General features: G+C 56.7%; 8 protein-coding genes across 8 annotated transcripts; 5 read left to right on the top strand and 3 right to left on the bottom strand.

Moving 5' to 3' along the window:
- Window positions 1–1,662: 1,662 nt before the first annotated feature.
- TRAVEDRAFT_37119 (uncharacterized protein) lies at window positions 1,663–3,061 on the bottom strand (the record flags this gene model as incomplete). Its single annotated transcript, XM_008039121.1, has 2 exons — window positions 1,663–2,237; window positions 2,290–3,061. The coding sequence occupies 2 exons, from the start codon at window positions 3,059–3,061 to the stop codon at window positions 1,663–1,665; spliced, it is 1,347 nt and encodes a 448-aa protein (XP_008037312.1).
- Window positions 3,062–3,359: 298 nt separating this feature from the next.
- TRAVEDRAFT_148055 (vacuolar protein sorting-associated protein 28) lies at window positions 3,360–4,417 on the bottom strand. The gene is made up of 6 exons (XM_008039846.1): window positions 4,254–4,417; window positions 4,055–4,157; window positions 3,881–3,991; window positions 3,685–3,827; window positions 3,567–3,627; window positions 3,360–3,512 (listed from the first exon to the last, which is right to left on the bottom strand). Exons 1-6 carry the CDS (start codon window positions 4,406–4,408, stop codon window positions 3,441–3,443), a joined length of 645 nt encoding a protein of 214 aa, XP_008038037.1. The 5' UTR covers window positions 4,409–4,417; the 3' UTR covers window positions 3,360–3,440.
- Window positions 4,418–4,691: 274 nt separating this feature from the next.
- On the bottom strand, window positions 4,692–6,487 carry TRAVEDRAFT_71784 (phosphoglycerate mutase-like protein; the record flags this gene model as incomplete). The annotated part of the gene is made up of 6 exons (XM_008039847.1): window positions 4,692–5,250; window positions 5,312–5,574; window positions 5,637–5,749; window positions 5,799–6,063; window positions 6,122–6,300; window positions 6,358–6,487. The coding sequence occupies 6 exons, from the start codon at window positions 6,485–6,487 to the stop codon at window positions 4,692–4,694; spliced, it is 1,509 nt and encodes a 502-aa protein (XP_008038038.1).
- Window positions 6,488–7,156: 669 nt separating this feature from the next.
- Window positions 7,157–10,646, top strand: TRAVEDRAFT_20152 (uncharacterized protein; the record flags this gene model as incomplete). Its single annotated transcript, XM_008038998.1, has 13 exons — window positions 7,157–7,235; window positions 7,286–7,428; window positions 7,486–7,578; window positions 7,632–7,742; window positions 7,794–8,036; window positions 8,227–8,617; window positions 8,852–8,874; window positions 8,983–9,140; window positions 9,256–9,394; window positions 9,452–9,544; window positions 9,607–9,753; window positions 9,812–10,165; window positions 10,227–10,646. 13 exons carry the CDS (start codon window positions 7,157–7,159, stop codon window positions 10,644–10,646), a joined length of 2,394 nt encoding a protein of 797 aa, XP_008037189.1.
- A 643-nt stretch (window positions 10,647–11,289) lies between these two features.
- Window positions 11,290–12,331, top strand: TRAVEDRAFT_47186 (uncharacterized protein; the record flags this gene model as incomplete). Its single annotated transcript, XM_008039304.1, has 5 exons — window positions 11,290–11,448; window positions 11,512–11,604; window positions 11,672–11,815; window positions 11,870–12,208; window positions 12,287–12,331. 5 exons carry the CDS (start codon window positions 11,290–11,292, stop codon window positions 12,329–12,331), a joined length of 780 nt encoding a protein of 259 aa, XP_008037495.1.
- Window positions 12,332–14,449: 2,118 nt separating this feature from the next.
- On the top strand, window positions 14,450–16,036 carry TRAVEDRAFT_20154 (uncharacterized protein; the record flags this gene model as incomplete). The annotated part of the gene is made up of 6 exons (XM_008038999.1): window positions 14,450–14,608; window positions 14,668–14,760; window positions 14,841–15,032; window positions 15,063–15,182; window positions 15,216–15,479; window positions 15,545–16,036. 6 exons carry the CDS (start codon window positions 14,450–14,452, stop codon window positions 16,034–16,036), a joined length of 1,320 nt encoding a protein of 439 aa, XP_008037190.1.
- Window positions 16,037–18,445: 2,409 nt separating this feature from the next.
- On the top strand, window positions 18,446–19,102 carry TRAVEDRAFT_47188 (uncharacterized protein; the record flags this gene model as incomplete). Its single annotated transcript, XM_008039305.1, has 2 exons — window positions 18,446–18,571; window positions 18,635–19,102. 2 exons carry the CDS (start codon window positions 18,446–18,448, stop codon window positions 19,100–19,102), a joined length of 594 nt encoding a protein of 197 aa, XP_008037496.1.
- A 2,336-nt stretch (window positions 19,103–21,438) lies between these two features.
- Window positions 21,439–24,905, top strand: TRAVEDRAFT_47189 (uncharacterized protein; the record flags this gene model as incomplete). Its single annotated transcript, XM_008039306.1, has 11 exons — window positions 21,439–21,445; window positions 21,511–21,641; window positions 21,693–21,785; window positions 21,843–21,992; window positions 22,055–22,319; window positions 22,605–22,903; window positions 23,453–23,494; window positions 23,547–23,639; window positions 23,700–23,867; window positions 23,926–24,312; window positions 24,384–24,905. 11 exons carry the CDS (start codon window positions 21,439–21,441, stop codon window positions 24,903–24,905), a joined length of 2,157 nt encoding a protein of 718 aa, XP_008037497.1.
- Between the last annotated feature and the right edge of the window lie 785 nt (window positions 24,906–25,690).

Genomic DNA, 25,690 nt, shown 5'->3' on the forward strand with positions numbered 1-25,690 from the left:
GGCTGAGGAGGGGTTGGCGAATCGAAGGAGGCCAGATCCATGAAGGTGACAATCAAGCGGAAGCTCGCCAGCCGGAGCCTCCCCAGAAGCCTCACGTTGCTGAGCTGAGAAACGGTGATTATGATGAGCATTGTGTATGACTTTAGGTATATAGCATGGGGACCCACTAGCCACTGCTCCTCCGAGGCGGCGTCCGCAATGTCCCGGATACGATGAAGTCGGAGGTTCAGTGTACGCAATCGAGGGAGGGTCGCTAGGATCAATCCCAGCATGTTCAAGGTAGATTCCTCTGCCCACATGGACAGGGAGAGCCGGACGGGGGATGCGGCGCGGAGCATGGCCGCGAGCGGGACCTGCAATGCGACTACCTCGCCGGGCATCATGGTCCGCAGAAGTACCACGTTCTCTACCCGGTTGATGAAGTGTTGCATGCGGGCGAGCTCGGTATGCGCGTAGAAATCTTTCAGCAGCGGCCAGCGGGGTATGGTGTCAAAGTCAGACGGGGCCAGCGGAACCGAAGCCTCATCGAGGACCAGGGCGAGAAGGGATAACTGTGGGAAGAGGCTCACAAACCGGAGGGCTTCCGCTGTGTTCGTTACGATGGAGAGGTGACGAAGGGAGGGGAACCGGGATGTTGCATGGAGGGCGTAGAGGGACGGCTCTGACGGCATGAAGTTGTGCAGTGCAAGGCTACGGAGCCGCGCGTGTTTCGTCAGCGCATGGAGGAGAGCAGCATCCGTCGCGGCCGATTGGCAGGTGCGCTTGTACCAAAGATCGAGATGTTTCAAGGGTCCGCTCAGCATTGGCAGAAGGGCAAGGGTATGCTCGTCGACGTCGCCGAGGTGTAGGTCGACCAGGTTCCGCATTGAAAACATCGCCTCCATTATGCGCGAGCGCTGTCCGGGCGATTGCGGCAGGCGGAATAATGCGAGCTTACGAAGGTTCTGCGCGGCCGTTAATAAGTCGGCGATAAGACGATCGTGTGGAATCCCTGTGTCGCTGATGTCGTCGAGGTTGATGCACCAAACGTCTAAATCCTCCATACACCGAGCGCGTGGCTGGGGGCCATGTAACATGTAATCGCATAATCGCGAAAGTGCACGGCGGGATCGGGCCACTGCGATGGTAGAGACGCGAGAAATTGCGAGGTCGTGTAAACGTCTTGAGGTAAGCGCGACGGCAAGGGCGTCCTCGCCGTAGAGGAAGGAGAAGATCGAAAGCAGAGCATCGTCGTTGAGCGAGAGCAGCCCAGGTTGTGTGCTCATACCTGGACGATAGTGATGGAGACGGGAGTGTATCAGTACAACGAGCACTAGTGAGAATGATGGTAAGATACTCACATATGCGAGCACGGGCCTGCTGTGATCGATGCTAGCTAACACGTGGACATTATCTCGTCTCCAAAACGAATATTCACTTGCGAACATGAGGCTGCTTTACCGTTCACGAGCCCAAGGCACCGTCTTCAGCTCAGCTCGACACGCACTTCCGCGAAGATACGCTACGCAGATTCGTCGGATCAGACTATAGCGATGAGCATACACAACCTATCTTAGCAAAGTACACGTTACCTATGCAGTACACGACGCACAGCGCCCCAGTCCTGAACCGACCTGTCCAAGCCAAACGTACAAAGCAGTCCGCTGCGTCATCAGCACACGTCTATACAAAAGTCCTTCCGACGCCGTTGCACACCCTACATGTCTCCTGGTCGAAGATCAGGAACGACGTCTTCCCGTCGCCCCCGCACCGCCAGCACAGTCGGCCGCCTATCCTGGGGTCCCCGGGCGAGTACACCGGGGCGTTGCCCGGTGGGGGCGCGATCCCATTCGTCGGCGCGACCGACCACGACGGAGGTGGGAAGACAGACCGGCCGCGCCCTTGGAGCGGATCTAGGTACGCGTTCATGGGCACGCCGCCGCCCGCGACGGGGATGACGCGTGAGGCTGCACCAGGGTAGCCGCTGCCTACACGCGACGTTGACGCGGAACGCCCCAGGTCCCCGCGCGCCGCCGACAGCCCGGAGTACGACGAGCTCTGCTGGTGTACGGACGCCTGAGGGGCGCGGAACCGTGGCAGTGGTCGCTGGAGTGACGTGCGCGCGGCGCTGGAGCCGGGGCTGGAGTCCGTGCCCCAGGGAGCGTACGCCATAGGACCTGTGTACGGTTTCGCGTACTTCTCCCAGCAGCGCGAGCATGGATGTGAGGGGTCGTATCCCTTGTACCCGGTGTTGTAACCTATTTGACTCAGTTCAGCACGCAGCGCACGGAAAAGCATCGTCTCGCGTACATTTGCGACACTCGTGGTCCTTTGGATACACCAGTACCTTCCCGTACCGCATGAGCGGGTGCCCGGGTACGGGCTTGTCCGTCGGACGACCATCATCCGGGATTTGCTCGCGTCCAGGCGACGTTGGAGAAGTCGGACCGCTCTTCGTACCGCGGATCGGTGGTTCCCCTGATGGCGGCGCGTAGCCTCGCGATGAAGACGCACCGACAGTCTCGCCCTGATACTGCGCACTCGACCCGCCCAGCACGCCCGCGTTCACATCCGCCGCCCCCGCCGCATAGAAGTCCCGCGCAAAGTCAGACAGATTAGGCGACGGCGCACTCGCACCCGGGGAGGAGGTCGGTCGTCTGCCCAGCATGGATGGGTGCGCAGGCGGCGGTGCCGGGCGGGTGTAGATGTTCGCCGATTCGCGCTGCATGTTCCCCGGGAAGGCTGTCCAGCTCCCCGCAGTGGGCTGTGGCGTCACCCATGATGGCTGATTCTGCGGGGGGACTGGGACCGCGCTTTGGAATGGTCGTCTGGGGCCGAGCTCGAGTGTCGCCTCCCCGTCGTAGACGTTCGGCGCGGGGGTGTATGCTGGGGGAAACTCCTCGGTGAGAAGCTCGTTCACGGATCTGTCTTCGGGCGTCAGGCTTCTTGCTGCTGGCGGCGTTGGCGGTGATTGACCTGGCGGACGTGCAGAGGTCTGTACATGATCCGGGCTGCTCGTCGAGGCTCCCGTGGGCGTTGGCGTCACACCTGGCGTGCGAAACGGGTTGTGTGTCGATACCATGAGATCAGCGCGATGGGTGTGCACAAGCAGCAGGGTATATCAAGAAAGTGGGGGCGCAAGAGCAGCAAAGAGGTGGGAGTAGGAGGTCAGGAACTGCGGACGGGGGACAGCCATGTGCGGGTACATATCCAAGAGCGCTGCACCGCGCTAGCGCCCGCGCCTTGGCCCCTGCTCGGCGTTCGTGCCTATTCTAGTCATCACCAGCAGTCATCACACGGCACAGGGGAGCTCAGTGCGTCCATAAAGCTCGGTCCTGGGAGTAGCGAAGCGCATAAAGCGGTGATTGTCACAGCAGTCTGTCATAGTATACATGTATATCATCCACCCAACGTCGCAGCCCAACTACTAATTACATCTCCTGTCCTTCACATGCCAGATCTCACGTACCACCATCTTTGCCGCTGAGACTCCTGAAGAACTCGGCGTATGCGTGTTCGATGTCGAATGATAGCTACAGCCAGTTGATGAGCGCGGCATGATGATACATGCATAGGGGGATACTTACTTGTCTCGCCTGCTCCTCCGTGAGCTCTTCCGATGCTTTCATACCATTCAGCGCAATCAACCTGCGCACTCCCGTTTAGCTGCACATCCAGAAGAATATGAACAGCACCCCGACGCACCAGCCAACCATCTTGCTCTGGCCCTCCCAGTCCTTGCTGCCCTTGAAGCGCGCGCAGCTCGTGACCAGCTCCTGGAGCACGGGGTACAGCTGGTCCTTCGCGCGCATGCGCAACTTCAGCGCGTCCACGAACGTGATGAAGTTCTGCCATCGGATGTGAGATCTACGTGACATAACGCGGGAGGTGCGGTGCATACCTGTGTCGTCTCCGCGACCCACTTCGCCGTCTCCGGCCCCGCCTCGCTCGAGTGCTCGACGGTCGCGGGGACTCCGACTTGTATCCGATGTAGCGCGGCTGGGTGATCCATCTATGTAGGCCGTCCATCGACTGAGACAGCAGCTCGCGAGAGAAGTGCGGTGATGGAACGTACCCGATATCGGGACATGAACTGCTCAATAGACGGCACGTCGTCGTTCACGAGCTTGAGCATCGTCTTGTACTGCGACAGCAGCCGGACACATGCGGGAGAGTACCTCTTTGATCGTGTTGCTCAGCGTCCCGAAACCAATCAAGGGCACGCTCCCTGCGCACCCGCGCGAGGCCGATGGGGGAGAGGAATGGGCACTCACTCCGAGGCGGAGACCGAGTCGCGCACGTACGCGCGCTCGAGGTACTCCAGCGAGACGATGATGCCAAAGAGCGTCGCGAGCAGGCCGTACTTCTCGCGCTCGGCGTTGGTGGTGTAGAGCCGGACCTCTTCGTCGAGGTTGAGGCGGGCGGACATGGTGGTGGCGGGAGTCAAGCAGTGCAGGCGCCCGTGAGCGACCCGCGCGCCGAAGTTGTCAGCGTCCGCTTCGTCTGATCTTACACCTTCTCACTCATGGAGCTACTTTCGTAACCAGACTTCGATGAGAGTCGGATAATATTACAGTAGGTCGTAGGGGGTAAGAATATGCTATGCAAAGGCGTGTACGATGTCATGTCCATGGAGTGGATGTAAAGTATGCAGCAAATCGATGAGTGTTCGTAACAGTGTCCGTAATGTGAGTTTGCAGTCCGCGCATCCACTATGCGTTATAGATGCTCAACAAGTCCGTACGGTTGGCAACCGTATCGTTGATCCCGCACGCCCCAATAAAATCCCCATACACCGCCGCCCTCTGCGCAATATACGCCCCAAAGCTCGCCAACGCACACGACGCCCCCGGGCCATCCTGACACTCCGGCACCGGAATCGGCGCCCCATTCACCAGCACGCGCACGTACGCCCCATCCTCCCCCACATCCTCCGCCCCTGCGCCCCCAGAGGCCGAATCAATCGTCGCATTGCTGCACTGCAGCCGCTCGATCCCGACGTGCCCGAGGAAGGGCAGGATCTCGCTCGTGCGCCACGCGCGCGCGCTGTTGACGCGGTCCGCGGGCATCGTGCTGTTCACGTCGAGCGCGGGGTAGTACGCGGAGTTGTTGAACAGCCCGAGCGCGGTGAGCACGAGCGGCGGCTCTTCGCGGTGCGAGAAGGAGATGTACAGGGATTGGTTGAAGGTGGACGTGTCGTTCGCGGAGAGGATGTCGACGGCGCTGCGCACCCAGGGGAGCCCGAGCTGCGGCGCGATGGGGTTGCCGTAGCTGGGGCGCTCGTCAGTCGCGCGCGCTGTGCCATGGCGGGGAAATTGAAGGCGGCGCTCACCCGATGCTGTAGAAGTACTGCAGGTCGTTCGCGTACTCGAACGAGAGCCACTCTTCGGCGGTGAACGCGTTGCAGAAGTCGCTCGTGTTGCGGATGACGGTGTCGTACCCGCACAGCTCCTGCATGCCGACGATGTCGGTCAGCGTGAAGTTGAATCCGGGCGCGACGGCGTTGAAGCGCTCGATGAGCGGCGCGGTGTATTTCTGCTGCCAGGCGCCGGCCTGCACGGAGCCCAGGGCCGCGTCGAATGCGGGGCACGAAGACTAGAGTGGGGGCAAAGCGGTTAGGTCGCGAGCGAATGGCTAGCGAGCTGGTAGGAACGTACGTGCGGCGTGAGCGAATCCGCGCTGTCGTTCTCGCCTTCGTTCACCACGACTAACGTCGCGTTGTTGCCGAGGCCGCCAATAAAGGCGTTCGCGGTGTCCACGTCTCTGCTCGCTGCGGAAATAATCAGCTACGTTCGCGCGGAATGGGAGCGCCCACGAACCTGACGCAGCCCATATCCTGAAGGCGCCGGCCTGAGCCTCTGTGCTGTTGAGAAGACTCGCATATGTCTGTTTGATGACACCCGCGAACGCGGCCGCGGCGTCGCCACCAGACGGCGTCAACTTCTCGATCTGCTCCGTCTCGTTCGTGATTGGGGAGGTGTAGTTGGTGAGGAAGGCCAGGTCGGGTGCGCTCGTGAACGCAGACCTGTCCGAGTAGTTGGCGAGCTTGGAAAGGAAGGGAGAGAGGTACGTCTCGTAGTCAAACTGTGGAGAGGAGGCGGAGTGAGGTGTGATTTAAGCACGCGCATTGAATAGCACACACGTCGTTCGCGAAAATGTTCGAATGACGGACGATGTACGTCGCCTTCGTCACCGTGCACCCGTCGGGCGGACTAGGATCGAGCTGCACTCCCGGAGAATCGAAGTAGGGCGCAATTCCGGCCAGATGTTCAAGCACGTTGAAGCGGTACCCTCCGGGGCCTTTAATGACTTGCCTCTTGTCTAGCCGCACGCCGGTGATGAGCTACCAATATAAACGGGTACCAAACAAAAACTCACGGTGCGGAATGGAGACTCCCGCGACTGCACTCGGGGAAGTAGCTACTTCCTCGATAGACCAGATCCGAGGGGTCGCTGAGACCAGAAGAGCTGAGGAGGCGAGGCAGAGGGCAGGCAAGCAACGATACATGATGAGCTATGTCGTGCCAAGCGGGAGGGCGTGGTAGTAGGCGGTCGAGAGAGAGAGAGAGCTTATATACGACCGGTGTGTGCGATGATATCACGAAACGGTAGGCGGGGTGGAGTGAGCCTGGGGGGCTGGAGTGATGCCTCCGGCGCTGCAACCGCGCTGACGACCTGTTTTACCGGCATGGTTGACCGTATATGCATCTGCTCCATGCATGCGAGTCCTTGCCTTGTGGCGTTCACATGAAGCGCATGGCAGCGGGGCATGCGTAGGCGTTGGATCATCGCGCAACGTATCATAGCCGACATGCTCGACCTTCAGAGGCAAGCAAGTCGGTTTTCGGGCTGAAGAGGTGGAAACATCGCGAGAGTCTGCGTAGGTTCGGGGAGACATGGAAAGACTTGCCAAGCCAGCGCTGGGCCCCACGTCTGGATCTAGGCCCTTCGGATTATGCCGAACCTACCGCTGTGATGTCATTCCTTGGCATAACACGGTCATGTGATCTTCGCGCAAGACGCGTTAGAGTTTGTGCTCGACGCGTTGGGCCAGACCGCGGAGTTGTGCAGGGACGACGGCGGCGTCCTGTCTTCGATTCGAGCAGCGCCTCACTTAATACCGCAGGCCGCGCATCGTATCTGCCATCTGCCCCCACCTCCTCCTCGCCTGCTCGACATGCCCTGCCACGTCCTCACTCCCGCTCGGCTCGCAGAGATGCTTACGCCTGAGCGTATTGCGAGCTTAGACCCGCCGCGTAAGTAGTACGCAAACGACAGGCGTAGTCACACTCAACTGGCTTTGTAGTCCCTGATGAAAATTACGAACCAATCCTTCCCCCGGATCCGCTCCCCAAACGAGTGTACCATCAAGATGGCTCAGACGAGTTATCCATCCAGGAGGCGATGGACATGATGGGCGGCCTCACCGGCGAATTCATGTATCTGATGGTGGACTGCACTCTCTCTCTGCCGTGACGGCTGTTCGGTCTGATCATTCCGTCACAGCGGATCGTTCGATGCACAGCGAGAGAGTACACAGATTTCAACATTCCGTACCGCAGACAGGGAGCAGACGTGCTCCGACGAATCAAAAAGGAGGTGCGCCTCATGTTCTCATAGCTCTGTCCTTCATATACTCATTGTGGCAACAGGTTCTGGATCGTGCTCCAAATTTCTACAACTTCGAGGACGCATGGCCGATCACCGCGTACCTCCGCTGTGCGATGAAAGGGCACCGTCGCACCGACGCAAGGACGCCACTGGTACGCCCCCGCCGCCTGCTGTGCTATACCGTAGCGCTGATTTTTCTGCAGCCTCCCCCGATGCGCAGCGTAGCGCCCACTCCCTCTAGCAACAGAGTGGCGACCCCGACTAACCATGCATTCGTCATGATAGCAAAGCGAGGCACGTCAACTGTGTCGGGCAGCCACGACTGGCGTGGATCAGAAGCGTCAGTCGAATACAGCAGCAAAGACGACAAGGACGATGACTACAGCGGGGAGGAGCATGCAGAATGGGAGGATATCCTAGAACCGCTTCGGGACGATAGCTTCACGGTACGATCTCAGCTTCTCTCGTCTGGTGACTGACAAATGGCCACTCACATATAGCTCTCTGCAGAGACCTGTTCCAACCTCACGCGGCTCGTGCCCACGTTCGCGCCTGCAGAGCAAAGACCCGGAAGTTCGTGCTGTTATTATGCGCCGGCGCAATATCGATATTCTACTAAATCACCGTCTCTCACAGGCATCGGCAGTCGGCAGCTGTGGCCCAACCTCCTCAGGAGGCTCCATACCGCCCACGTCCCCCTCCATCACGCACGCCAGCACCCAATCTCCCTCCCCCCTCCCCTCGTCCAGGCACTTCCGAGCCGCATCCACGCACACCCTCGAAACCGTCTCGCGCGCTCCCTCAGCCCACTCCCGCGCCTCCAGTACCCCCCAGGATATCGTCGCGCGCCTCGTCGCGTCCGCGCTGCCCCGCGCCGACGCGGAGCACCTCGCGGGCGTGCTCGCGTCGCTGGGCGTCACGAACGCGGCGTACCTGCGCGTGTTCGGGAAGATGCGCACGCGCGACGCGTGGCTGGAGGAGCTGCGCGTCGTGGGGCGCCTGACGGAGATCCAGGCGCGGGTGGTGCGTGAGTTGGTTGAGCGTGCGGCTGAGGACGAGGATTGCTGACGATTGGGTGTTGAAGGTTCCGGATGCGTGTTTTGAGGGATGGCTGGGGTTGCGAGATGGGATGAGAAGGTGCGGACGACTGCGTGGTGTTGTGGCTGATTCGAGTTGTACGTTTTCAGGAGGCGCTGAGCGTTGTGGCCACGACGAATTCCGGGGACAGACCGAACTGCAAGATCATGTAATTTACTCAAAGGCTGTATACCGAGGGACACGCCGGTGCGTCAGTCATGTTGATGGTATACTGAAGTTGAAGGATGTTACCTCCCTGCTTCCGACTACTATGTCAACATACTTCGCGAGCTACGCCGTTTCCATTCCCTGCAGTCACCGCCGACCCAAATGGGCTTCATCAGCTCAGGTTCTAGAGGTTCCCCAAAGAAGCTCGGTATTGTCAGGGCTGGCGATATTTCACTTTATATGACTCAAGTCTCCTTTCGATACCTCTCAGGGCATTTCGACGACGTATTGGGAGTCCTCGTTGGGTGCTGCGGTAGCTCTCTGAGCGTATAAGACTGGAAATTATTTCTCGCGCTCCCGCTTGCGCACCACTCGCTCTCTTCCCCGCTGCGCAAGCACCATGCCCCCCGTTACAACCAGTACATCGGAGCGTACTAAGCCGGTTCCCGTACCGAGAGCTCTACCCGCCGCGGTGCACTACACGGCGCGCACGGGCTACAAGACGCTGCAAGAGCAGATGCGCCTCCAACACGACGGTGAGACGTTCCGAAAGATAGTGGTATGCACTGCGACGTTTTTACCGCTCATGGATGCACCTAAAGTATTCAACGTACAGAAATTGATACGGCGTACCGCGGCACGACACGTCGACCTCGAGCTGCGCTATTGCCGGCAGGATCCACAAATGTTGAAGAAAATCATGCACGAGGTACTCTCTACCTGCCATTCGCTTGAATGACTATTCTGAAGCTCCAACTTGGGGATATTCAGGTACTCGACAAATGCCCTCTTCTGGGGGAGGTATACGTCGACGCATGGCCAATTACCTCGTATCTAAGGATCGCCCTCAAGTACCACCAAAGCCCCGAAACCCGTCTGCGAATACAGCAGCAGCAGCACAAGAACGAGCTTCTCAAAGTCTGCTTTCTGATCGTTCTCTCGGTTGCTTTGCGATTGAAATCTGACCCTCCCACAGAAGAACACCAAGTCCCCCCTTGCTTCGTTCGCATATGTCGCCGTGCTGTCCCGGCGGAAAGGGACACAGAAGACTCACGATACGGCGAAGGAGGTTAGCGGTAAGGCCTCCGGATTCAAGTTCCACGCGCCGACTACTAGCGTCAGGCGTGCCACTGGTCACGCTCGCAGTCCGTCTGAAGAGGCTGTTAGAGAGATATTGGATCTGTCGGACGACGGTTACGAGAGCGACGACGACCATGCAAGCCCCTTCCCTTGCGGCTCGTCGGGTGATATCTACTCGGAAACATACCACATCGGCTCCGAGACTGCTCATTCGGCCGCCGTCGAGGGCTCTCCTCAAGACAACGATTATGTATGTCCGCACTTCCTTAGCTGAATACGCACTAACAACGTGTCTCTTCGTGTACATTCAGCTGAAGAGCGAAAGCGACGATCACTCGGAGTACTTGAACTACTGCATCCAGGACCGGGAGCGTCCATCCAGTCCATCTAGCATCGTGCACCCGGAGCACCCGAGGCTTGACACGACTCACACAACACGCCCCACGCCCGATACCACTGGCAACAACCGGTCTCATGCAGGATTCCCTTCGGGCCATCCTTTCGCAATCAGGGACATGCTTATTGCGCGCGGCCTGCCCGTCGCAGACGCGCAGCGCGTCGCGCTCCTCCTGTCGTCTTTGGGAATCGTTGACATGGCAGGCCTGCGAGTGTTCTCGCGTCTCACGGTCTGCGACACTTGGATATCGGAGATGCGCGAGAAGGAGAGCTTGAGCGAGATAGAGGCTCGGGTAATTCGCGATGTACTTGACACTGTCCGGGAAACGGCGTGAGTGAGATGAGGGTAGTACAGGGGTACGAGCTGTTGGGAATTAACGGCGTATTGAAAGGTTTTTTTTGCGCATGTCGATGGACGGCCGGGGGTGCGAGATGGGATGCGAAGGTGCGGACGGTTGCGTGGGTTTGTGGCTGATTCCGGTTGTACTTTTGCAGGAGGCGCTATGCGAAGCACGATGGCCGCTATGAAAACCAGGGATAGAACGGTACTCAACATCATGTAGTTCAAACAAATGTTGTAATCAGGATACGGTGCGTCAGTGCGTTGATGCTCTACTAGACTGGAATGGTGTCACCTCCCCGCTCCCGGCTGCATCAACGAACTTCACATGTTCTACGCTCTTCCAATTCCCCGCAATCAAAAAAAGGCCCGCATAGGCTTCTTGAGCTTAAGTTCTGAACGGGTCTTCCCACAGAAGCTCTACGCTGTCAGGGGCGGGCGCCGACATGTCACTTCTACAGCCGTGAAGGATGTGACTCGACTCAGTCTCCTTTCGATGCATCTCGACGACACATTGGGAATCCTCGGAGAACAGACGCAGTGCTGCGGTAGCTCGCGGCGCGTATAAAGTTGCAAAACGTTCCTCGTACGCTTGCTTTTGACTGCACTCGCTATCCTCAGTGCCATCTGCAAGCGCCATGGACCGCGGAACGATCAGTACATTGAAGCGTACGACGCCGGTTCCCGCACCGAGAGCTCTACCTGGCGGGGTGCACCGCACTATACGCCCGGGATTCGCGACGCTGCAAGAGCAGATGCGCCTCGAACACGACCGGGAGACGTTCCTCAAGATTGTGGTAAGTCGTCCTCCGTACTGTCAATCAGTGGTGATGGACGCGACTCACGCCCTCGACATTTAGAGAATGATCCGGCGCACTGCAGCGCGACACATCGACCTCACAAAGAGTTGGGTCTGGCAGGATCCGCAAACGTTGGAGGATATCAAGGAGGAGGTAGCTCATCCTCACTCTCTACTTCTCTTGAGGGCTGCATACTAAACTATGTGTGTACGCCGTCCAGATACTTGCCCAGTGCCCGCTTCTGGGGGAGGTCTATGTCGACGCGTGGCCGATCACTTCGTACCTGAGACGTTCACTCAAGGAGCACAAGTCTGGCGGAAACAAGTCGAAGGGGGGTTATGGGTCGAGGTGTGGACCTGCTACGGTATCTCTTTCATTCTCCCTCATGGCGTCCGTTTCGATCCTAACCTTCGCGCAGCCGACCACTAAGCCCGTTCTTAACAAGTGTGCGTACGTGGCCATACCTTCACGACAGGGAACACAGAAGACTCAGTATATGACGGAGAAAGCCAAGGTCTCCTTCTCCACGTCGACTACCAGTAATAACCGCGCCATCGCTCGCTCCTACAGCCCATCCGAAAAGGCTGTCGAAGACATCTTGGAATTGTCAGACAGTGAATGCGAGAGCAAAGAGTGCCCTGCGAGCTCCCAGCCCAGTAACTCTTCGGGGAACGCCCATTCGAAAACACGCATGTCTAGCGCAGAGACTGCGTCGATCATTAGCGCAACCGAGGGTTCTCCGGGGATTGACGAATATGTACGCCAGCGTTTCATTTATTATGTGCACCTGTATACGCGTCAACAACGCGCTGACATGCATCTTGTCGACTCTCAGCAGAACGAAAAAAGCGATTATGACGTGGAGTTCATCAGACGATAAAAGAAGCGCGACGCGTTGTGCGTCTGCGACCGACAGTCCGCGTGAAATAAACATGTCCCTGATCACGAATGGATTGACCGAAGGGGATCCGACTTGAGGGTGAACGGCGATGCTTCGCACGCCAGATCCGATCCCACTAATTTAGGTACTGCAGATTATATTTGTAACTTATCAGGTATAACATGATTGACTGCATCTTATGACAGGACAACGAACGCAGCCGTTCAGGACATTGGCACATTGTAACACCGGGACAGAGGCAGAGAGCCGGCGATGATATCTGCCACAGCTTCGTAAACCCAACGAGAGAGACGGATGCATACAAGTAGTATAGCGCCACGCTCGTCAATGGGAATTATATCGTACTCGCGTGTAAATCTAATCATGACTTCTGCTTCTAACATGCAACGCACCGGGAGTATCACGGGGAGGAGCGGGACGCGGGCGGAGCCAGCAAGGCTCACGACCGCGATGATATACATGAGCTGAAATTCGCGTGGAGGTCGGAGACGCTGAGCCGGGCACTGCGTGTCATTATATTATTGCTTGAGATAGGTGAGACCGAGATTAACCACCTATACACACGAGGAGAATGCATGCGGAGCACTGACGGGTGGTCGGTTTGAGCGTGCAACTGAGACTGCTTGTGGCAGTCGGCAGGAAAGACAGAACACCGAGCTTGCCAAGGCTTTCAACGGGCTGAGGAATGCTCCAGAGAAACGGCGACAGAAGAGTGAGGCCCAGCTCGCGCGAGCTCAGTGGAGTGCGAACGCGGGCGCTGGGCAGTCTAGTCGACCACTACCACACAACATGCAGCTGCAGTCAGCTCACACAACGAGCGAACGGGTCGCACGGCGGAATGATGTCCGCGGCCACGTATCGATCTCAATACATATTCTCGACGCGTTGGATACCTGCGGGGAAGCGGACCGAATTAGACACTACTGCTCGATATGAGGGGATACTAACGCTAGTAAGGCACTTACAACTTATCAGCTCTCGCAGCGTGCTCTGTAAGCCATCGGTATGGGTGCATATAGTGATATAAAAGCGCAAGAAAGGCTTTGTGGAGGCATCCAGGGGAATCCCTGAACAGGGGGGACGATAGTGAAAAGTCGACGAGGCGGATAGGACGCAAAGTGAGCGAGTCGCGTCCGTGTTGCGAGGTGCAGACGCCACAAAGGACAAACAAAGGCAAGCTGATTCAAGCGCCCTGGAATGAAGGAAATTTACGGAAACTCACGGACGAAGCCGGGTTCGCCTGGATTCACGTGACCGATCCATTTCTCATAGGCAAGACCGATTCTTTGTGGAATCGGAACATGAGACAAGTGCTTAAGGGTAGCGCGTGTCGTGTGCGTCGCGTGAGGCCTGGGGTGATCCGTGCGTACGGTGGATGGGTACTCCTCGTCTGGGTCTTCTTGGGCATCGTCGACACGGTGGGCCTCCGGGTGTTATCGCGCCTCACGTTCTGCGAGACTTGGATATCGGAGATGCGCCAGAAGGAGAGCTTGGACGAGGTGGAGGCCGGGGTTATCCGCGATGTGCTTGACACTTTCCGAGAAACGGCATGAGTGAGATGAGGGTAGTATACGGGTATGAGCTGCTGGTAAATCTCATTGCACATGGTAAACAGAATCCAAGCATTCGAACACATAGTTACAGTTACGTCTCTCGACAATGCATGGACGGTGATCTTGTACCCTTCTTCGCCGCGTCTGCCGCCAATCGGTGATGAATGCTACCCAAAACACGAAGGGCCGCACTGCCTGAGCGGCACCTCATACTTCCATGCCTTCATACTGCTTGATTAATGCCTCCTCCGGAGTGCTCGCGCGGACTGCAGCCAGACACGGTCACGTGGGCGAGAACTTCAAGATCTTGGGCGTCTGCAGGAACCCCCCGCGGCGTTTTGCAACACCAGATCGGCACTGAGCGGTCCCGATACGTGCACGGCGCGTGCATCGACCCTTGCCTGCTGAACTGGAGACCAGACGCTCCCTGCAGCACCTGTGTCAGCACCTCAAAAGCCTGCCGGTCTCGCACAACACCATCTCTCTCCCACTGCTTTCTGGTACTGGTACTGGTACATCCCGAGCCTGAGCTTGCTCTGAGGAAATGACCCTGGCTCCGAGAACCGACACGGCCAAGAGCATCTACCCCATTCCTAAACCGAACAAACTGGCCGACAGAATTCACCACTGCGCTAAATCAAGCTCGACGCTGCAGCGACAGATGCGATTTGAGAGCGACCCAAGGACCTTCTCCGCACTCACGGTACGTTGCTTGGCCTTTCTATGACACCCCCACTCATACTTAATCTTGATGCGACACAGAAACTTATCCGCAAGACGGCCGCGTCCTATACCGACCTCACGCTCCCGTACAAATGGCAGGACCCGCAAACCCTGGATGATATCAGGGACGATGTACGTCCGGCGTGTCCCATCCTTCGAGTCTCTACGCCCGACTCGAGTCGACTGTGCTCTTTGCTTACGGGGCCTTACAGGTGCTCCAGCAATGCCCTACGCTTGAAGAGATGTACGTCGACGCGTGGCCGGTCTACTCGTATCTCCAACTCGCAATGAAGCAACACGCGCTAGGGTATGGGTACAAGATGGTACCGGGGTTGAGTACGAGCACAGCGAGTACCAAGAGCTCTGACGTTCGTCGTAATTTCCCCGACCACCCGGTATCGGAAGTACATACCTTCCTGACATATATGTTGCAGTCGTCCAAACGCGTGACTACGGAGCCTGAACAAACGCCCTCGACTTCGACTGCAGCGGCACCTTCGAGCAACTCCCCTGCAAGAAGATCCCTTGGCATGGAACTAAGCTGGGCGGGGTCGGTGAGTTCGAAACGATCTACCAGGGGGGCAAAGACCAGCGACAAGACGACTGTTCCTACCAAGACACCAAACATATCACGCGGCATTGAGGCAGGTGAGGAGGAGGGAGAGGATGAAGAGGAGGCTGACGAGCTGGTGGATGAGCTGTACGATATATCAAGCTCCGGGAGCGAGAAGCTCGCCGATCCTACGTACGAAGACCCCGGCAATGTCAGCGAGGAGTCCAGCACGTCGGAGGAGGGCCCGCTCTCGCAGTGGCCCAAGAGTACCGGTTTTCCTGCCTTCAACTTTGCACGCGTGAGTTTTGAGCCTGCATACGCCGATAACTAAGGCATGCTGACGTTTTAGACCGGATCGCGCAGGATATCCTCTGCCTGAGCGATCAACGCGTACGCGACTCCGAGGACGATGCCTACAGTGCCATAGGATCTGTGTACTACACCCCTTACCAAGGACGCACTCCGTCCGCGGACGGTCCCTTCGACAAGGCCACAACACCGACGACAGGCAGAACGATGGTCACGCCTCCGAGTATCTCCCAGCCGTCACCCGTACCCGAGCCCTCCCCGGGTGTCGTTCGTTCATCGATCCCACCGCATGCGTCCACCTCCCAGTCCGCCGTCGGTGTGATCGAAAACATGCTCCTCGCGCGCGGCCTGCCTTCCGCGGACGCGCAGCGCATCACCCTACTCTTCGAGGCCCTGGGAATCACGGACGAGACGTATTTGCGAGTGTTCGCGCGTCTGGATACGTCTCGCAAGGCGTGGATATCCGCGATGCGTGAGAAGGGAGAGATGAGCGAGATCCAGGCGTGGGTTGTGGTCGACATGCTAGATGCCGTGATCAGGGACTGATGCGGGAGGGCTATGTGTGGGTTTTGCGGTGATAGAGCCTACGTACACTATGTAGCCAGGAATACCGCTACAGAAGGTGCGGATCAGGGGGTCAATGAGAGAGTGCATGATGTCCTACGGATACATGTTCGTGGCGAGGATGATGCATTTGCGTTTTTAGTACTAGGCACCGAAGACAAATCGATAGCCGTGTCGACCGACACCTGAAGATCTTCGAGAACAGTATAACTACCAGCTGACCCGCGTCTGACGGAGATACTCACCTGTGCCGCACCCTCATATCTTCGCCGCAAACGGGACCCGGGGCCTTCCCGCTGAAAGCGTGGTCCATCCGGCTCAATATACCTGCCGCTTTTGACAGGAGATCTCTCGTCGATATGAGCAAGCCCATGAGATGGTCCTGATACGCAGCGACGAGATAATGCAACGACGCCGTTCCCACAGTGAAAGCTCTCCGCGTCGATCGAATTAGAGGCGAATGACATGTACTCACACCAGAGTGCGATGTTACATCAGACTCCATAGCAAGTTCGTCCGCGAGCCAGTTGACGGCTGCATCTTTCCAGAGGCTCTACTCGTCCAAGAAGAGGATAAGAATACTGTGCGTGACGTCTCCGGGGGTGTATTCTGTGCAGTACAACTGCGAAGCCTAAAGAAAAAGTGTATTAAGACTACAGCGAGCTGAACAGGAGTTGTGGGGCGTACGTTGTCGAGGATGGCTAGTTCCGCGCCAGTACTTCTGCAGAGATCTACTAGAAGAGGAGGCTCTGGCATTTACCAGGTGTAAGTCCGCGTCGGACCACGAGAGCGTCGTTCCACGTCCTCCCCATGCACGGTAGCTCTAATAGCGCCCCAAAACTGAATCTGACGAGATACAAGGAAAAAGAGAGAGCTTGGGCATCTAGATAGCCCGTAGGTTGCGTCCACTAGGACACGAAAATTGCTCTTTAGATCCCAGCATAGCGTGCAGAGCATCCAAACGACAAGAAGATAGAGGGCGTTCCCGGAAGATCCAGTTGGGAGTATTCAGTTGTAAACTGGGAGCCCGCCAGAGCGAGGGGGCGGAACTTAGTTCAGTAATGAAACGGAGAGAATGAGGGTGAGCGCGAATGAGAGGCGCGAGGGGTCGGAGACTCAGAGTAGTCGGAGGCGTGTCGGCGCGGTGGCGTGGGAATTCGCGAACGCCAGCTCCCGTCTTCGGAGTCCTGGTCCAGAGTCTTCCGATCCTCTACCAAGTGGCAGCGTTGTGGGTAAAAGGCGTTGCAAATATTGCTATGTCAGCGTCTCTAGAAATAAACCCATGGATCGAAGTGAGTGATTAATCTGCCTGAGCTAGGTCACAGCGGTCGCAGATCCACCGCCGTCACTGATTATATGTAGTATGCTGACCCTGTCCCGGGGAGTGCGGGCGTCCCTCGTGTACCGCAGCACCGGGGTAGCTCAAAAGGCCGAAGGCCCGCTTTCTTTGCGGCCATGAACGCTTCTGACTCTCCCTTACGACTGTCTTCTCATGATGACTGGTACGTTTGATCTGTACAGTGTCGTTGCTATACCCCCGGAAGAGGGTGCTTATCCGCTGCACTGGGGCCGTTTCTCGTAGACTCGGACATATTTCCCATTCCGAAACCGTATCGACGTGCTGGCGCAATCTACCGCACTGATCAGCCAGGCCTGCCGACTCTCCAAGGACAAATGCACTTGGAAGATGACCCAGAGACATTTTCCGAAATTATGGCACGTGGAGATAGCCCTCCACCTTGCACGAGTTACTGATGTAAAGATGCAGGATGTTATGAAAAAAGCAACTAGCCGTCACGTCGATATCAGGTTTCCGTACAACTCGCAGGACCCACGCCATCTAGAAGAGATTAGAGAGGAGGTAGGCATCCCTGGTCCGCTCGAGGACAGGATCCGGGATAGTTACCCCTGGATGGATAGATCCTCGCCCAATGGCCTACGCTGGAAGAAGTATATGCAGACGCGTGGCCCATCACCTTTTACCTGAAACGGGCTCTCAAAAATCGTGGACTTCCGCAGACCGACTACAGGCACGCTATCGGACCGGGGTCGACTAGCAAGCCCTCATACGTGCGCCCTGCTAGTCTCTGCGTCGTGACGCAAGGATTCGGAGTCCTTACCTCTCTCACACAGGCACAAACCAGTTGTGAAACTGTTACGGCGCGACCGTCCATAGCGTTCAAAAGCAGCCAGGGGTCAAAATCGTCATTAAGCAGCCTGTCGCAAGCCATACCTGTCAGTGTGGAGTCGAGTTCGAAGCGGTCCCTGCGTCGCTCCTCCAGGCTGACGAAGAAGAATAAAGAAGTCATCGACCTCACTCAGGATGAATCTACTGATGCGTCATTGGACATGGAGGAGGACGAGTAGAAGGACGAAGTGCACAGAACGGAAATGAGCTCTTGGAGCCACCATGCGGGGAGCGCTGGACTCGATGCTGGTTTGGACTCAGACTCGGATAGAGAAGGGAGTCGGCCCTTGCGGTTGAGTCGTGGATCGCTCAGCTCAAACCGTTCATTGGTATGCTCCTACTGCTTTACCCCATGTGCGGAACCTTCTGACGTTTCTCATTGACCGGCATAGATTGCTCAGGAGTATACGCATCAGCACTCAGGCGAGAGCGGGCCCAACAAACAGATACAATCGGTCCGCCCCACGCTGAACCGGAGAAGCATCCTATCCCCGAATCGTGACATCTCTCGCTCGTCGACTTTGGCCACCGGCAGAACAAACGAAAACACTTCCGGTACTCGATGTCCCACCGCCGCGCCCGGGTCCGCTTCCTCGTCCGGTGGCTCCCAGACGTCGACCCATCAGTCTTCGGCTATCGAAGACATGCTCCTCTCACGAGGTTTACCCTTGGAAGACGCGCAACGCATTGCCCTGCTCTTCTCGTCGCTGGGCGTCATCGACAAGACGTACTTGCGCGTGTTCGCGCGCCTTACGACGTCTCGGGAATCATGGCTGTCCGAGATGCGCCAGAACGGGCAGTTGAGCGAGATTCAGGCGTGGGTAGTCGTCGATATATTGAACACTGCCATCGTGGACTGATACCTTGTTACGGTTCCACTGAGACTTAGTTCGTTACATATCCCAGGCCCGTACGAGTCTCATATATAAGTCCGCGTGTGTGTCGACTTGGTTTCGAAAGCACCCTAGTTTTTGTAAGTGCAGTAAGTTCTAGGGAATGCACTAGTGTGGGTTGTTGAGCTTGTACATGGAGATTAACGAAAAGCGTGCATCAATCGTCGTAGAGAATGATACTATATGTTACGATGCATATGCAGATTCCTTCGAGAAGCAGCACTGAGCTTCCCTGAGGGCTATGTGCTTGTGGGACCTGAGGTCGTTCCATGCCATGCTAACCGCAATTGAAAATTCGAATTCGAGGCCGAAGAGACCCCGCATCAAGTAGTAGCCAGCACCAGTGCCACACCCAGTACAGTCACCAGCAGGAGTCGAAGACTATTTACTAGGCCTAAGCAGTCCGTAGGGGTCATCCAAGCGACATGGTAGCACAATTTCTATTTGTCATCGTTCTCAGACGGCGCATTTTGTGTACTTGCGTGTAACTTACGGGGAACCTCTGGATAGAGAAGACGAGGGTCAGCCGATGTGCCATACGGAGAGAGTGAGGGTGAGACGGCTAGTGAATGCGAGGACTCGGAGGGAGCCGATCGCGTCGAAGGCCTGTGGTGGCGTGGGATTTTTGCGACGAGTGAGTGAGTGAGTGAGTGAGTGGGTGGTATTTTTGGAATCGTAGGTCGCGTACATCCTCCTAACCGTGGGAACTACAGTAATACAACATACAAGTTAAACGATCGCTCCCTCAGTTCGTATACGACTCGACATCCGGGGGTCATCAATTCCAACGTTGCACCTTACAATGGATGCTCCCGATACCTTCGTTAGCTATCTATCCATAGACCGTTGACTACAAACCAGCTCAAATCTCTGGCTTTTATTCCGTGGGGGGAACAAGCAGGCGCCGTTAAACCTCAAGAGGCCGGCCTTACCTGGGCTAAAACCTGGGTAAAAAATGTAAAAACCCCAGGAGCCACTGCGCACTCCCGTGCGCCGTGACGTAACTCGCCCAGGCCCGAGAGAGCACACGTCCCGTCTTCAGACTACTACCAAGACAACCCGAAAAGTATAGGGTTCCAGCCCCGCGCTCTCGTTGTAAAACCCATCCAGGAAAACCAACGAAGAGAGGATGGCAGCACGGTTCTCCGTACATGTCAAAGCCATCACCGCGTGTACTGGACCCAGAGCTCTGTTGTGCGATGTTCCATCGTTCAATGAACCACAATAATTATACATTCTATGGAGGGAAAAGGTGTGCCAGTTGTTCGCGCGCGACGGCATCCCCTTCAGCCCGCGTATCCAAAAGATGCTCCCAGTCACATTCGAGTCGACAAGGGTCTCATATGGGAGAGCCCCAGCAGATATCGAACGTGATATGTACGGTACATGTACGTATGGAGCTGCAATGGACACAAGTGCAGTGCTCGGAGACGATGCGGGGCCGGGCATTCACGGACAGGATCCATTACATGGGTAGCTGCGAAGAGCCCCTATCCTGCTGAACATCTAAACGCAGACTCGACTTGCTATGAGTATCAGAGCGTCCTCAAGTGATACCCATGGCCGCCGGCTTCCGCGTGCACCGTGCTGACCGAGGATCTCCATAGGATGGATGCGCCCAGAGTCAGGGAGGGTGCGAGACCATGACCCTGCCCTCGCCCACGATGACGCCGACGCTAGCTTGAGAGCCCTCTCTGCATCGTCTCGAAGATGTGATGGCTGTCTCATGTAGCTGGGAAGCACATACGTAGAATATCCCAAGTAGCTCGCTGACGCGGCACAAGGCTACGCCCGGGAAACAGCTCGCCAGTAGCCCCTATTGGCATTACATCCGACACCATTGCGGCCAATCCAGCCTGCAGATCACTCCTCGGGCTCCTGGCACATCCCACAACAACCCAGAAGGGTGTAAGGGACTAGCCTGGTTCACCTGAGGGTCTCAGCAGGTCGGTGAGGCTACGAGGTGGGTGGGGACGGCCACCAATCATCAAACCTCTGCCAGTGCGATCCCACCTCCTCTCTTGCTCGACAAGTTGACACCAAGCATACCATGTTATGGTCGCCGTTGAACATCTCTTCAAAATGAGGTAGAGATTCTGGTGAGCACGTACTGCATCGTCGCGGCGTTCTGCGGAAATGGTCGTCAATCCGGGCCGCAGACGTCACCCACTGTCATTCTGACCCTGCGAGTGACCCTTCGTATGCCGTAGTGCGGCGTGCCGGCGGGGTACGCCTGAAAGGGAGATGATCCCGCTTTCTCTGTGCCCATATATCCTCCGACTCTTAGGCCCTGAGCTCTCAATATGGCTCGTACGTTCATTCCATGTGGTCTTGCCTCAGGAAGAAACTGCTTATCCACCGCACTGGAGTTGCAGAGCGCACACGCTCCATCTCAAAACCTAATCAACTTCCGGGCGCAATCTACCGAACTTCGCAGCAGCGCGTGACTACGCTACAGGAGCAGATGTGCCTGCAGAACGATCTGAAGACCTTCCGCGAGTTCACCGTATGTGACAAGACACCTCTGCTACACCCATATTCATTAGCGGCAACACAGAGGCTGATGAAGCAAAAGATGGACACTCATCTTAGAATTGGGATGGGCTACAAATGGCAGGATCCGGGCCTTCTGGAGGAGGTGAGAGAGGAGGTAGGCGTCCATCTCCCTTGAAACGAAGCCGCAATAGTCATCGTTGCACGATGACAGGTGCTCGTGCAATGCCCTGCCTTGGAAGAGAGATATGACGATGCGTGGCCCATCACTTCCTACCTGCGACTATCTTTGAATCAGCGCAAACCGCTGGACTCGTACCAGAAGCATACGACCGGGCGGAAGTCCAGAGGCAAGCGCTCACAAGTATGCCTTACTAGTGTTTGTGTTCTTCCACGGCGCGAGAAGCCCTGACATTTCTGTTGCAGACGAACCATAACCTCAGTGCCGTGTCACGTCGATTGTTTCTAGACAGTCGCACTGGAAAGAACCTCACCAGCGTCGGAACCGCCAACCTGAGCGTCGAATCGAGCTCGAGGCGGTCCTTACGCCGCTCTACCAGGCTAACAAAGAGGGATGAAACCATTGTCGCGTCTTCTGAGGTGTACATGGCACCCGAAGACGACGAGGATGAGGAAGCGGAGGAAGCGGAGGATGGAAGGAGCTCGGCGAACATCGCTGATCCTGAAGTCGGTTCGAATTCGGCCTCAGACTCGGAAGGCGCTCTGCCCTTGCGTTTAAGTCGTGGGTCACTGGGATCCGGCTGTACATCGGTGTGTTTTTACATTCTTGCGCGGAATCTGTCTAACGCCTCTGATTGACCGGTGCAGAAGACTCAAGAAGATACTCATCAGCATTTACGCAAGGGCTTGCGCCCGTTTCGACGCTCGCCGCACCGCGCCCGCAGCCTGTCCCAAGATCTTGAACCCCCTAACTCATCTCCGACGCTGAGCACCAGCGTGATGACTCATGACGCAGCTCCCAGGGCTGATCATCTCGGAGACGGGCTCGTTTCCGGCCCCCCATCGCTAGCTTCGCGGAAATTTACGCCCCAGCCTTCGGACATCGAGAACATGTTGCTTTCGCGCGGCTTACCCCTAACGGACTCTCGCCGCATCACCCACCTCCTCTCGTCGCTGGGAATCGTCGACAAGGCGTACCTGCGGGTCTTCGCGCGCCTTGCCCCGTCTCGTGAGGCGTGGCTGTCCGAAATGCGCCAGAAGGGACAGCTGAGCGAAGTCCAGGCGTGGGTCATCGTCGATGTGCTGGACACTGTGGTGATGGATTGATTGCTAGATGGAGGTGGGTCCTACGGAGGTTGGCTATGCACAGCAGTCGCTCGGTTGTGCTTGACCCGCAGACATATCGAGAGTTATCGAAGAGTACAGATCGTAAGTGCATAATGATGATTCCAATGCCAGCACCCTTCGGGCAGGGCCGCGAGCGTAGATGCGCTTGCACGAAGCTTGGTGCTAGAGCATTGGGCTCATTTCGAGATCGAACTCTAGCAAACAGGGAGCGCAGTGAAGAGGCTCGGCCACGGCAATTGTATGGTCGCTCAGGGTCGAGCTCAGGGCGCTAGCTCGCCGTGGACGTGGGCCATATTTTTGCCCGCTGCAGTACCATGCGGCACCGCAGATCGGCCGCTCTGAACTAACTTCCTCATCATCATCGTCATGCCAGGTGAGTTGTGCTCATCCTGCCCCAGGGAGAGCGTATCTATAAATCACTCTGCAGAGCGCGTATATCCCATTCCGAGACCTAGCTCTCTTCCGGATGTGATATATGCTTCCTTTCGACAAGGGACATCTACGCTGATGGAGCAGATGCATTTCGAGACCGACACGGATACTTTCTCCGAGCTCATGGTACGAAAACCCACTTCTTCAAGCGCCGTTGATCATTAACTTTTAGTTACAGAACATCATACGACAAACGGCGGCCCGCCATATTGACCTCACGCTCCCGTACAGAGTGCAGGACCCGGGGACTCTGGAGGAGATCAGACGCGAAGTACATCTCTTCCTCTTTTCTTCACAGGATGATTCTGAAAAGCCATTGCGTGACGTACAGGTGATGGAGCAGTGCCCGACGCTGGATGCTATGTATACCGACGCCTGGCCCATCGACTCGTATCTGCAACTGGCTTTGAAGAAACACACCTCCACGGCAGTGTCACGTCAGACCAGCTCGACAAGTGCTCCTCCTGCACGGCCTTCCGGAAGATGCCAAGACTCACGTGTCAGTTTTGTTCTGCTACACTCTCTGACGACCATGAAGGCTGATAGACATCTTGCAGTATGTCGGAAGAAACCGCGCCATAGCCACATACGACTCAGAGTGCGAGCTAGCATCTACTACAGGGATGCGGTCAAGTAGCCCCGCGCACAGAGGCTCTATCGAAGTGGAAGCCAGCTCGAGGCGCTTTGTGCGTCGCTCCGGCAGGCTGAAGAAGCTAAGGGATGCAGAAGTAATCGAAATCAGCGACATGTCAGTGCCTGGTGGGGATCCTGAAGTAGAGGATGAGCTTCATGAGAACATAGAAAGTTCTGGTAGCGAAAAAAGAGGAGAAACTGAGTACGAGGACGAGGATGTCAGCTCGGACGAGGATCTGGGCTTTGAAGAGAACGCCTCAGTGGATGATGGTGGGGAAATAAGTTCGCTCTCCTCCGACAGCAATGCATCAGTGGGTTTCGTTTCATCGTTTCTCAATCTTCGTATCGGAAGCCTTTTGACGCTCTTTATTTTCATCGACAGGAGGACGCACAAGTCCCGGTGCAAATCCCGGTACGCGATGCTGAAGACGATACATGCACTCCTGCGGTCTTAGACTCGTCTCCTCCCCGCTCCTTTCCCCAAGCACCTGCCGTTCCAGCACTGCTTTCCTCGGGCTCTCTACCAGACGTGGGAGCTACGCAGTTGCCTGCTGAAGGAACGAGCAATGTCCTCACGGAGACTGGACAACGGCAGTCCTCTTTCGCTTCCGAGTCTCCTTCCGAGACCGCAGTCAACACAGACCCGGGCCCGTCTATCGCCGTTCAAGACTCGACAGTCCAAGACATACTCCGTGCCCGCGGGTTCCCTTACTCGGATGGACAGCGTATCGCCCTCCTGTTTGCATCTCTGGGGATCACCGACGAGACATATCTACGGATGTTCGCTCGTCTACCTGCCCGCTACCGCGAGGTGTGGCTGTCGGAGATGCGCGAGAAGGGCCTATTGACCGACATACAATCGTGGGTGATCTCGGATATGTTGAATGCCCTTGCAGCGGACTGACACTGCCTGGAAGCCATGGTATCTAATTGATATTCTACGCATCATAATCGTACATTTAGACTACTTAGTATAGGTATGTCTGCAGTGTACCCACTTAGTTCCTCGATCGAGTCTACCAGAGTTGCCAGGGCGGCGTCCTCGCAATGCCTATCTTCCGAATTCATGGTAGAGGAGATGTAATTCGGTTCGGTTCCGCCCGTGCATTACTTACGTGGTGCGCGACTCGGCACCACCGCTTTTGACGCCCGCCACGCTTCTCTTTGCTTCGCCAGCGATTCCCCTCTTTCACCGCGACCATCACCATCTTCATCCGCGCTACATTACTTATGCCTCGGAAGAAGCAGAGGGCTAACGGCGATTCTCTCTTGGTAACCTCGACCAATGCGGCGGTACAGACCGCGCCACGCCGTATGACTAGGGCGGCAACCAAAGCCGTTGCCAGCACTACTTCAGCAGGCGCCACCGCCGCCGAAGACACATTTGTTGTTGCAAGAAAGAGAATGAAATCAAACACGGCGGCTTCAGATAATCCGAAGCGGATTGTCCGCAAGGGTCGTCTTCAAGCTTTGCCAGACTTACCCTTGGAGATCCAGCTGGATGTAAGCGCTAGTACACAGCTGTGGCATCCAAAGTAGTTGCTGATAGGCGACTTGTCCCCCAGATATACAACGAGCTCGGATTGGCGGACATGCTTAACCTTCTGCGGACTTGCAAGAAGTTCCGCGCATTCTTCTTGGACAAGGCGCTCGAGCGGAATCTGTGGGTGCCAGCGCGGGCGAACACGC

Source organism: Trametes versicolor (genome assembly GCF_000271585.1).
Source record: "Trametes versicolor FP-101664 SS1 unplaced genomic scaffold TRAVEscaffold_5, whole genome shotgun sequence".
In the NCBI taxonomy this organism is placed as follows: Eukaryota; Fungi; Basidiomycota; class Agaricomycetes; order Polyporales; family Polyporaceae; genus Trametes; species Trametes versicolor.